Source organism: Petaurus breviceps, unplaced genomic scaffold (assembly GCF_028583685.1).
Source record: "Petaurus breviceps papuanus isolate PSGF00001 unplaced genomic scaffold, PetGlider_PUasm1.0 90881, whole genome shotgun sequence".
In the NCBI taxonomy this organism is placed as follows: Eukaryota; Metazoa; Chordata; class Mammalia; order Diprotodontia; family Petauridae; genus Petaurus; species Petaurus breviceps.
Window position 1 is genome coordinate 9,447,112 of NW_027187369.1, and position 13,311 is coordinate 9,460,422.

The window sequence follows — 13,311 nt, forward strand, 5'->3', positions numbered from 1 at the left end:
GAAGAAGCTCCCAAAAAAACTTGCAATAACATATAACCCTCTATGTCTGGGCAAGGAAAGGAAAAATCAATTTAGCAAAATATGAGTAAGACCCAGGTGGGAAGAATCACAGGAATGCTAGCCAGACTAAGATTGGTGAATCCTAAAATTATAGATATAGAGCTGGAAGAGAGCTTATAAGTCTTCTACCCTGTCCTTTTACAGGAGGAAACTGAGGCCCAGGGAAGGGAGTTATTCAAAATCATACAAAAGATCACAGCTAGAGAATAGTAAGGGACTTAAAAGCTATCTAGTCTAGCCCCCTCATTTTACAGATGGGAAAACTGAGGCCCAGGAGGGAAAGTGACTTCCTCAGGGTCTCAAAGATGGGATTTGAACTCAGGTCTCCTTACTCCAAATCTAGCTTTTTCTACTGTTGGGGCCCTTGCATTGGTCATTGCCTATGTTGTTTTAGTTTGTTCTTCTTTTCTCCAAGATCAGGGACTATTTATCAGGGTCCTGGACCTCCTGCCTAGCTATCCACATGAAAAGCAAGGCACTCAGCTCCCATTCTCAGCACTACTTCCTCTGCCTGAGCTAGGTATGAAACTGCCAAGTTTTTCAACCAGCCTTCATAATTGCCCTTATTCTGAAGGTACTTAACGTGTCCTGTAAAACAGCAGGAAACAACAGGGACTTAACAGTTAGGACAGGACAGCCGCTCGGGTTCTCACAAGACCCATCCAGTTATTTTGAACTTGTGCCAGACTATAAAATTCTTTATATGCCTTTTAAGACATTTCAGAAAGATTCGACTATTAGAGCTGTCTTGCTGTGGACTCAAGCCGAATTTGTGGGAATATTTCCCTAGATCGAATGACCCCAATCCATATCTGATGCCTCATCAAGATGGGGAAGGGGGCCCCTGGCTTCTTCAAGGCTGTGTTGATAGAATGCAAGCTCTGGCAGGGCCTCTCAAGATGGGAAGTTCATAAGCTTAAAGATCTAGGGTTGGAAGGGACATCAAAAAGGCCACATAGTCTACCAGCTCACCATCCCTTATTTAACAGATGAAAAAACTGAAGCCCAGGGAAGGAAGGAGACAAGCATTATTAAGCACCTACTATGTGCTAGACACTGAGCTAAACGCTTTTTTAAAATATTATCTCATTTGATCCTCACAACAACCTTGGGAGGTAGGTACTGTTATTATCTCCATTTTACAGGCAAGGAAACTGAGGCAGACAGTAGTTACATAACTTGCCTAGGGTCACACAGCTAATAAGTGTCTGAGGTAAGATTTAAACTCAGGTCTTCTTAAGTCTAGACCCAGCACCCTGTGTACTGTGGTGTCACCTAGTTGCCTGTGGTCACACAGGTATTAAGTCACTGAGTCAGCACTTGAATCCAATCCCACTGGCCCCAAACTGAGAATTTTTTTCAGAGTACAATATTGCTTCTTCAAAGACAGGAAGGTAGAAAGGCAGTGTAGTAAGTGGAAAGACTGCTAACTTCAGTGTCAGAAGATGTGGGTCCAAATCACCCCTCAGATTATGTGACCTTGGGCAAGTCAATTGGCCTCTCTTGGCCTTAGTTAACTCCTCTGTAAAATGAGGGGGTTGGACTATCTGGCCTATCAGAACCCCCTCTAGATCCATGATCCCATGATTTTCATAGAAGCCCATTCCTGAAATCTAGAAATTTCTTACTATTATATGAAATCCTTATTTCTTCCCTTTTTGGCTCTCATCATGTCTCCTGCCTCTTCTTCCCTCAGTGCCCCATGGGCTTCATCAGCCCTTCTCTTCTGTGCTCTGGGGCTGGTCTATGATGGCAGCCCTCCCCGAAAGGCCTGGACTCCTGCTCGGTCCCTTAACTCTGCCATAGTGACTGGGCTTTGTTGGCAGCCATAGGCTGCTTTGCCCCTCCCTCACTTCTGGCCTCAAAATACTCTCTACCAGCTGAGGGTTCCAGTTAGTTGGATTCCAGGCAAATTGACATTTAACTACACACAATTTCAGCATCTCAGGGAAAGCTAATTCAGGGGAAAAGCTGCAGTGTACCCCAGCTCTGGTTTCATATCCCAAACCAACAGGCCTCTACTGCTGCACTCTCCAAAGCCTTCATATATATTTGCTGCCTTGATTTTCCATGCTCTGCTGCTAATTTCAGCCGCGGAGAAACAAACCACAGCTCCATGACCTTTTTCTCTGATCAACTGATCAACACACTGATCAACTATGACGGCCGGAAGGGATGGGCAAAACCAAACTGTTTTCTGTCCTTTCCTCAAACATGTGTTAGCACTTACTGATACAGTTGGGCTATGACTTGAAAAACAGAGAAATGCACTTGAAGTCGGTCTATGAGAGCACAAGCAGCCTCCCCTTGGCACAGAGGTGGTAGACCATAGGTGTGGAACAAGTCATATGTTGGCAGGCAGGGCCAACTCAACAGATTTGTTTAGCTGGACTCTACTTTTTTTTGCCTTTTGGAGAGCAATTGGGGTTAAGTAACTTGCCCGAGTTTACACAGCTAGTAGTTTTTGTGTTAAGTGTCTGAGGCTGGATCTGAACTCAGGTTCTCCTGACTCTGGGGCTGGTGCTTTACTCACTGTGCCATCTAGCCACCCTAGACTCTACTTTTGTCTGAAGGGGGAGGAATCTGGTATTTTGTTTTGTTTCATTGGGTGGGGGGGAAGTTCCCAGAAGGGAAGTAGCAATAATGTTTTGTTTTGTTTTTCAAAGAACGTGAATGAAACTTTTTTTTTAAGTAAGTGGAGATGAGGCATTCTGCTAGGCATGAGTCTTACAAGGCCACTGGGAGGCAGAAAGGGAAGGTATGCCTAAGCGAACCACCCAACAGACAAGATTCCCTTCTAGATGTCCTCTCCCTAGGTTAGATACTCTCTCAATCTCAGAGGCTGGACACCAGCAGTGGTGTGGGGATTCCATGCCAAGGGAGGGAGACGGAAGAGTATGGGTATTTATGAGCATTAATGGACAAGGCTCCACAGACACAAGGATCCATGGTCCCTTGAAATCTCCGACCCTACCTGTATAGCTTTTCTGGGGATGAAGCCCAATCTGGCATGCTATGTTCTAAGTTCAGGGCTCCATGTTTTGGGAAGGAAGGACTCTGACAAGCTGTAACATGTCCAGGATGGGGAAGAGAATGGAGCCACTTAACCCTTCATGCCTCAGGCAAGAAGGCTCTAAGATTATAAGTTGCAGACAGTTCACAATCTGCTGATGATCCAGAGGGTTCCAGCCTCAAGCAAATCACAGACCCTTGATGGTTTAATAAATATGCAAGGTATAAGGGATACAAAAGATGAAAAAGAACATGACTTCTGCTCACAATGCAGTTTAAAATCTAATGATGGGGGTTGGGGAGGACAAATACATATGAGCACAGATGTGACCAGGAGAACACCAGGCAAGAAACCGTGAGAAATCTGAGGAGAGAGATGTCACTCCCAGATAGGGGCAGGAGATATAAAAGAGAGCTTGATGGAAGGAGTAGAACCTGAAGGAGGAAATACAACTGGGCCTTGAAGGGAAACATTCTAAGGGTTAGATTGTATGTGTGTGAATGTGCATATGTGTCTGGTGGAGGGTGTGAGTGGGAAGAGGATGGGGTGAACAAATGCACAGAGACAATATTAGGAAGGACAAGAATAGATGACAGTGAGTCATCAAGTTTGACTAAAACATTAAAGGTATGCTAGAGAAAAGCATGCGGTAAGTCTGGATGGATAGCATAGAGTTAGACTGCAGAAGACCTCAAATGCCAATACTTCCAGATATATGCTTTAATGCAGTAAGCAATGGGAATCATTCAATTTTTTTTTGCCTTTTGGAAGGCGATTGGGGTTAAGTAACTTGCCCAAGGTTACATGGCTAGTTTTTTTTTGTGTGTGGGTGTTAAGTGTCTGAGGCCGGAACCAAACTCAGGTCCTCCTGACTCCAGGGCCGGCACTTTACTCACTGCACCACCTAGCCACCCCATTCATTTTTTTAAAAATCAAAATGTAAAAGTGAAATTCATTAAAGTTTATATATGTAGGTACAATAGAGGTACAAGAGAACTACAAACTTTGAATTTCTCCTACTAAACTCAAATCTCCTTGACTGCCAGACCTATGTCTTAATTGATCTTTATTTTTTCCCCCATCATGGTGCCCTGTACCCTATAGGCACTAACTGGATGTTTGAATGAATTTTTAAATGGTCTTTGGGAAAATGGGCCAGTTTCATTTTTTAAATATATATCTAGGTCACACTTGAAGTATATTAGTTACAAAGAATATCACCAGAATAAGCACAATGAATTTAATCTAAATTGTTTTATCCTTGACACATCCTGTTCACAGGATGTTTGCAGCTCTAAGACATTCAGGACTTAAGGAAAAACTATCTAGCCTCCCCAAAGACTGAAACTAAGTTATAGATCAAAGGATGGTAGGCCTGGAAGGAATCCATTTTACAAATGAACCAACTGAGACCTATAAAAGGAAAGGGACTGGTTCTAAGTCACAAAGGTAGTAAATGGCAGAGTTGGGATTTGAGCCCCAAGTCTTCAGACTCAAAGACCAGTGTTTTTGCAAATAAATAACAGTGACCTCCATCTTGGTTAGTGGTCCATATCAATTTAGGGTAGAAGCATAGAATGATGACATGGGTTCTACAAGATAGGACTTCTTTTGGAGAAACTAGTCCATTGGGAAGAGTATCTTAATCACAAACTGGCAGCAGAACTTGAGCATTATGGGCGAATAGACTGACCTGAAAGTGACCCAAAGCCATGAAACACTCCTTTTAACAGATGAAGAGACTGAGCTCCTAGAGAGGGGAAGTGACTTGCCCAAACTCACAAATTAGAGTATAGATTAAAAAAAATTTTGATAACTCTATTTCATTTGTAATTCTATATGTTTTATTTTGCTTATTTGTAAACATTATTCCTAGCAAGGTTCCATATGCCTCAACAGACTGCCAAAAGGGTCTATGACACACAAAAATCGTTTAAGAATCCCTGATGAAATCAGGTGTAGCTGCCCTATTTTACAGATGAAGAAGAGCATGAGGCCTAGAGAAATTAGACTTGCCTAGGCTCATATAGCCAATAAGTATCTGAGGTGAGATTTGAACCCAGGTTTTCCAGTTTCTCAGTCCACTACTCTGTCCACTTCCTTAGAGATTGGCTGGTCCAACTTCCTCGTTTTATAGAAGAAGACTCTTAAGGCCCAGAGGTGAAATGATTTGTTTAAGGTCACACAGGTTATGAGAGGCAGAACCTGGATTTGAATCTGGGTCCTCTGACTCTAAAGCCAGTGTCTTTTCAACTATAATATGCTATCCCCAGTAGGTATGTAGTGTCACTTCATAATTATATATACCCCAAGTGGACCTCTGATTTAGGGTTAGGAGCTAGGAGAAAAAGCATACCTAGTTCTCTCCAGTCTTAGCAGTCAGACTTTGGGGGAAGACACACACATACACATTCTGCTCTTAACAAATTTCTTGTACATAACAGGGAAGATATGACATGTCTTGTCAAATGGAGACATACAGCTGAACGAGTTCCAATTTCACATTTTGGACTTTTAAAACTGAAATCCCAGGGTGGCTAGGTGGTAGAGTGAATAGAGCGCCAGCCCAGGAGTCAGGAGGACCTGGGTTTGGATCTGGCCTCAGACACTTAACACAAAAAATAGCCGTGTGACCTTGGGCAAGTCACTTAATCCCAATTGCCTTCCAAAAAGAAAATAAAAAACAAACCTGAAATCCCTAGGCAGAGATGAGGAATATAACATCAAGTAAGTCAGGGTCAGGGATGAAATGTCATTCAAGATAGGTACTGGCCTTGTGATCTTGTTGACAAAAGAAACTCTCAGATGAGCAAACTCACTCTTCCAGCACCTTTTTACCAATTAAAAGTCTTGAAGTTTCCTAGAACATTGAGAGATTAAGAGGCATTGGCTTCCCCAGGGTCACACAGCCAGTGAGCGTCAGAGGTGAGATTTGATCATAAGTCTTCTGGCATAGTACCTTTCATCTTCATTTTACAGATGAGAAAACTAAGGCCTAGAGAGGGAAAGTGACTTGTCCAAGGTCACACCATTAGTAAGGGGTTGGAACGGGTAGCATTCCAGTGTCCTTAGACAAAATCCATGTCCTTAGACTCCAGACCTACTGCTCATACTGCCAAATTATAGCTGCATTAAGCTTGGACTTCCCATTTCTCAGTGAAATCCTAAATGATGGGATGTTAAACTTCTTAACAATATAAGAACACAGTGGCATAATCAGCAAATATTTCTGTTCCCTTACACAAACAATGGTCCAAGCCCAACCATTTTCAGCATTTCTGCCCTCTCTTTCCCTCAAGATACTAGACATTCGACAAAGAGCAGGTTTCAAAACTGACTTTCTAATACGCACCATCAAATTTCTTATATCGGGAAGCAAACATGTTCTGCAGAGTGTTGCAATGCTCCCCGACGGCACTTCGGAAATCCTCTTTACTCTGCTGTCGGTACTTCTCCTCCATTTCTTGAGAGCAGCATGTATAACCTTGAGCACAGATTTTCAGATGGTCACCTGCAAGATGGAACAGAGCAGAGATACAGGTTATTGACATAGTCACTGACTGGGAAAAACATGGCACGTGCACTCGCTCCGGGACGTAGCTAAGTTCTGGGGACTCATCGCCAAGAGTGAGTTTGGAAAAGGAGCCCTGGAGCTTCCATGAGAGGAGTAAGGGAGAGATGGAAAGAGAACAAGTCAAAATCAGAGCCTGTCATCTCAAGTTTCAGGATCCTGAGAGAATACAGGTAAGTGCATTACAGGAAACAGACCTTTCACCTTTGGTTCCCAGAAGACATGGGATGACATTCCTTTTGGCCCTTGGTAGCCTGAGCCCCGATTCCCCATGAATCATCTGCCATGTGCATATATAAAAATTAGAAGGATCTATGGCTTCTATAGCATGGGGAACTCCTGATGTGGGAATCTGACTTAGTCTAGTAAGTCAGATAAGACCTGGGGACTTAGTGAAAAATCATTCACTTTGGAGAGAGCAATTTCAAGCTGAGTAATGAGTTTGGAAGCCAGTTTCAGAGGGTTGAGGAGTAAGAGGAGAGGCAAGTAGGGGCAATGAGAGTAAACTTCTTCAAGGAGTATGGCTTAGAAAGGGAAGAGAGCTGGAGGATGAAAGCTTCTAGACAGTAACAAGGATGGAAGAAGTTTGACTGAAGGACTAAAAAGAGCATTGAAATGGGGAAAGGAGTGGAAGAATAAGTACTAATATGTTGCAGGGGGACTTTTTGAAGAGGAGAGGAGATTCTTGAATGAAAAGGTTTGATTGGGTACAAGTAAAGCCTCTGAGCTGAAAACAAAAATTCCAAGGCAGTAGAAAGAGGGAGAATTGGCCTCACTGAAAGAGAAGCATTGCTAAACTAGGGATTTCTGTAACAGTCTTTGGTGGGGATTATGAACATAATATCATACAGATTAGACTTTATGTTAGCCATCACCACACTGAGCAGCGGTAAGAGGATTCGATTTTGAGTCAGAGGAAAGGATTCAAATTCCAGCAGGGTCACCTTAGACTCATCACTTCACTTTTCAAGAACAGTTTTCTCATCTTTAAAATAACACTGTTGACTAGTTGACCTTCTAGCTTTAAATCTAGATGCCTCCAAGTTTTATAAAGTTCTTTTTCTCATAGCCACCCTGTGAGAGAGGTAGCATAAGGATTATCATCCCATTTTTCAGATAAGGAAAACGAAGCCCAAAGGGCAAGTCTTTGCCCATCGTCAAATGGTGGGTTTTCTATTACCAACAACCACCTTACACACACACACACACACACACACACACGCTTTTTCTCCTCCTCCTCCTCCTTCTTCTTCTTCTTCCTTCCTCTCTCTCTCTCTCTCTCTCTCTCTCTCTCTCTCTCTCTCTCTCTCTCTCTCAAACAAAAATCCACTGCTTCCCTAGGTCTGAAAATTCACAGCAGGAATTTTCACTTCAATTCAGGGACATATTTAGGAGGGAAATTAACCCATAGTCTCTGTCTGAGTTTCTAGCCTGTGGTTTTTATTCTGCTGTATTCACTGTATTCATCGTACCTCTAACAATAAGGTAGCCCCCCCCCACAAACAGTCATTGTGTTGGGGGGGGGGGTATTTGTGAAAGAATGCCCACAGCACCACAGGCTAAGAATAGTCAATGGAGATGTTCAAAGTGGAAGCAAATACTAACCGACTCAAATGAACAACTGTGTTAATAGAGGGCTGGATGGTTTACACAGTGGTGGCTGCGGGCCCCAGCTCCGACCCATCCGCTGCATGTGACCTGCTGACTTCCCAGATTCTTTTCAAAGGCTCAGCTGTGAAATGCAATGAATTCCCAAGGATTTTTGGAGAGTGGGGCAAGACTCTTAATGGGCAAGGAAAAGAATCGATGTCCACCTAATCCTGACTGGGGTCCTCAAAAACACTGAAGGGCCACTTGGAGATGACTAAATCCAAGAACAAAAAAAGTCCCTGAAGGCCAGAAAATCCCAAGAGGCAGCAGGCGGTAAGAGCAGCAGCAAAGAGCCATTCTCTCTATTGAAGAAGGTACCGCACACCCATTGGTAGAAACTTAGCCAGAGGGACTCTTCAATAGTGAGTTGCAATAATAAAATGTTACTTGAAAACAGCTGTAAAAAACAGATGGCAAAGCTTTCACTGGTGTATATACATGGGGCAGGTTGGTCACACATTGAGAGGAAGGGAAAACCAATGGATTGCTTATGTGCTGCACTAGAATAAGTTATATCATGAAAGCAAGAAGGCCCCCAGTGGTGAACTTCGAGGAAGGCATGAACAAGAGTAACCTACGGATGGATAGGCATGGATGATTTATATTACTGGAAGGAAGAGCAATGTCATTGGTTTTTGTTTTTGTTTTTGCTTTTTGGAGGGCAATTGGGGTTAAGTGATTTGCCCAAGGTCACACGGCTAGTTTTTGTGTTGAGTGTCTGAGGCCAGATTTGAACTCAGGTCCTCCTGACTCCAGGGATGGTGCTCTATTCAGTGCTCCACCTAGGCACCCCAGAGCAATATCATTGTAATCACAGATCTTCTGGAGTATCTGAGCATAGGAATCATTCAAATAGTACTTGTGCTGTTCTTATTTTCTATCCCATTTCTTTGTATAAGAGGTCCCCCACATACGCAATGCTCTCTCCTCCCCTGCTAGAATCCCTTCTTCCTTTAAGAAACAGCTCTAGTGCTCTCTTCTATATCTTTGTTGTTGCCCCAGGCTGGGAGTTCATCCTCTCTCTCAAATTTCTTTGTATTTACATATCTCTGTGCGTATTTGCATTCACCAAGTAGAATGTAAGCTCCATGACGGCAGCAGGGACTTTTACAATTTTCTGCACCCCCCAATCAATATTGCAGGAGACCCAAAGGACAATGGAGAAATGTATGACGGGCATAAAAAAGGATTATGGTATACTACCTTCTGTGCTTTGTGTACAAAACATAGTAGAGGACATTTCATCCAGAAAATGTATGATCAGAAAAGGAGGTGGGCTAATTGTGTAGGAAGAGGTGGCCCATGTGCCACCTCGATGCCCACAGAATGCTAAAGGAGAGAAGGGCCTGATGGGAAAACATGGTAACAGACTTCACAGGATGAGAAGGTATGGGTGGGTAACCACGTGCAATCATGGCAGCTGTATCGACACTGATAACATCAGCAGACTTTTGGAAAGGCAACAGTAAAAACGGTGCAAGAATTACGGAATTTGATGTCAAAAGACATGAGTTCAAGTGCAGATTCTGTTACTCACCCCTGGGTGACTGAGGAGTATAATTCCCTCTGAACTATATGATTTCCCAGGCCCCTTCCAGCTTATTCTATGGTTCTAAGAGGTAGCAGCTAATGTTATACATAGAAATATATTAGGTGATGTAAAAAAAAAAGTCAATGGGATGGCATAATATTTTTGTTCCACCCAATTCACACATGACTACAGGTGCAGAATTAGAGATGTCTATCCCTAAACTAAATACACATTAAAGGATTTATATTAAAATCTGTCAACTGAGAAGGTGTCAAAAAGGAGGGAGCTAGGAGAGTCTCAGCCTCTGGTCCCCACTAAGAGTCTTAAAAGGAAAAAGAGAAGAGGGGAAAGGAGATGTTACTACCTACAAAACAGGGACACTGTTACTTACACTACCTGTATCTCACATCAAAATCTGGAGAAAAAAGGATTGTTATTAACTTAGTTGGGGAAGACTTTCAAGAGTCTGAAGTCAAATTCCAGTAAGTCCTTGTATTCTTGAGGAGAGGGAGATCAGTAAACTGGAACAAAGGTCATGGATGGAGAGGGTGCTTAGCTGGAGTTTTCACAAGCCCTTCCACTTCCATGAAAAAGTGACTGAAAACAAACCTTCATTTTCTACACTCAAACACAGAAGAAACCTGAGCTTGGGAAAACTTTGAGCCTTTTAAAGTTCAAATTCAGGTAATTTTTCTAATTGCTTAGTCCCTAACTTTGTCCTAATTTCTATTCTTCCTCAGACTAAAAGTCATCTTCAGGGGGTCACAAAGTATGATAAGGCAAAAGAGACAAGTACCCTTCTCCCTTTCTAAGCTACCAAAGAAATTCAGGAGGCATTCACAATCCTCTAATTCCTAGGGACAAAGAAAGCCTCCAAAGATTTGAAATAATAGGGAGGGGAGAATGGGGGACAGTGGAGAATGGGTGTATTAATCCAGCCTCCCTCCTTACAAACACAATTCAATGTGCAATAGCTTCAGGGAGAAAAATCATCAGGCCTCAACAAAGTATATAAACTATAGATCAATGCTTCACAGACTTTTCAAGACTAGTAACCCCCTTTTAAGGTCAAACCACTTCATTTCACATCTCTCTCTCTTTTCTCTCTTTCCCCCTCCTTCCCTCTACCTTCTCTTTGTCTCTCTTTTTCTCCCCCTCTTTCTCTTTTTCTTTCCTCTCTCCCTCCCTCTTTCTCTCTCCCCTTTTTCTCTCCCCGTCTCCCTCCCTCCTTCCCTCTCCTTTCTCTCTTTCTCCCTCACCCCTCCCCCACACACACAAACAAAGTTGTGGTACAGTGATTTTAGTCAGGGAACCTGAGTTTGAATCCTGTCTTTGCCACTAACTTGTTATGTGACCTTTGGCAAGTCATTTACTCTGGATTGCAAATTCTTTCTCCATAAATTGATCAAGCTGGTACAGATGATCCCTAGGGACTTCTGCAGTCCTAAAGTTCTGGTCCTGTGGTAAAAGACACATGCTGTCCAGATAAAAGCATGCACTCCCAAAGCTGGGCAGGGCAGAGGGACTTCATGACTAGTTTGTAAACAACATCATAATGCAATCTCTGATAGGGAAAAAATGGTGGATTTGGCTTGTTCTTGTGAAAATATGGCTCTAATTCCCAACAAATAAAGGAGTAAAATAAGGATGCTCACTTTCCTCACTGCTAATTGACATAGTTCTGCAAGTGCTCATGCTGGCCATAAATCAGGGGAAAGAAATTAAAGACATAAGCATAGGCAGAGGACAAAAACTCTCCTTATTTGCTGACAGCAGGATGACTTACCCTCAGAAAATCAGCAAAGAGAGTAACTGAGATAATGAAGAACTTCACAAAATTAGCAGGTTACAAAAATCAGTAGTGTTTCCATATAACAGTAACAAAACCCAGGAGGAAATAAGAGAAATAAGTCCCTGTGACAATGACTACAAAATGCATGAAATGTCTAGGATGCTATCTGCAAAGGCATGCTTAAGATCTGTATGAACAGAATTACAAAATACTCTTAAAAGACATAAGGAATGATTGAAATAATTGGAGTGCTCATAGATGGGCTGCACCAATATCATAAAAATGACAATATTGACTAAATTATAGATTGGGTGCTAAACTAATCAAAGTACTAAGGGAACGGTTTGGAGAGTTAGGAGCAAAAAGTCCAGGAAAAGAATGAAAAACAATAAGAAAGGATATATAATACCAAAATGCATTTTGGATATATAATTCCAAAAGTGCATGCTTTTATCTGGACAGCATGTGTCTTTTACCACAGGACCAGAACTTTAGGACTGCAGAAGTCCATAGGGATCATCTGTACCAATGATACGTGGTCCAAAGATATGGACAGTTTCCAAAAGCACTACAATTTCTTAGCAATCATATGAAAGACTGTTCCAAATCACCAATGAAATGAGAGAAATGCAAATCAAGACAACTTTGAGATTTTACCTGTTACACTGGAAATTGGGGGAGGGGACGACAAAAGATGGGTCTAGTCAGTGACGGAGGGGCTATGAAAACATGGCTACTAACAGTGTTGGTAAAGCTGTGAATTGAACCAACCATTCTGGAAAGTCATTTGGAATTATACAGAGAGAGTGAATAAAATGTCTCCATCCTTCGACCCAGATATAGCACTGCTAGACATGTACTCCAAGAAGTCCAAAGATATAAAGGAAAGATCCAACACACACTAAAATATTTATAGGGTATATTATTGTTCTTGTTCAGCCTTTTCATTTGTGTCCAACTCTTTGTGACCCTGTTTAGAGTTTTCTTGGCAAAGATACTGATGTGGTTTGCCATTTCCTTCTCCAGTTCATTTTACAGATGAAGAAACTGAGACAGACAGGGTTAAGTGACTGGCCCAGGGTCACACAGCTACTAAGTGTCTGAGGCTGAATTTGAACTCAGGGACATGAGCTTTAATGATTCCAAGCCCAGTACTCTATGCACTGAAATATAACTGCCCTATATAGTGGTATATTTTGCAGCAAAGTACGTGGAAATGAAATAGATGCCCAGTGTGCTGCTTGAATAAAGTGCATAATTACTGCAACATAAGAAAAGGGGGAGAAAGGATTCAGAGAAGAATGAAAGAACAGATATGCATCATACATTAGTCTGTCGACTCCTTGAGGCTAGGGAGCTGTCTTTTGCTTCTTTTTATACCCCCAGTGCTTAGTATAGTGCCTGGAACATAGTAGGTTCTTAATAAATGTATATTGACAGATGGATGGATGGATGGATGGATGGATGGATGGATGGATGGATGGATGGATGGATGGATAGAGAAAGAGGAAAACAGAGTTAGAAAAATTATATACACAATGCCTGTGGAAACATTACCAAGGAAATTAATTTAGATCTCGTGTAATTACAATGACTAAGCTTGGAACTGAAGAAGAGCTAGAAAAATATACCTCCCTCTCTTCTCAGTGCAGGGGTGGGGCATGTATGGGTGCACTACACTGAACTGCCTTTTT

The 13,311-nt window shown here is 42.2% G+C and overlaps 1 protein-coding gene across 1 annotated transcript in view; it reads right to left on the minus strand.

Annotated features, from left to right (window-relative positions):
- GPC4 (glypican 4) overlaps positions 1-13,311 on the minus strand; it is a 142,435-nt gene that overhangs the window by 40,165 nt on the left and 88,959 nt on the right. The window contains exon 2 of the mRNA XM_069074100.1: positions 6,426-6,584. Coding sequence (XP_068930201.1) covers positions 6,426-6,584 — 159 coding nt within the window. The remainder of the gene's footprint in view (positions 1-6,425; positions 6,585-13,311) is intronic.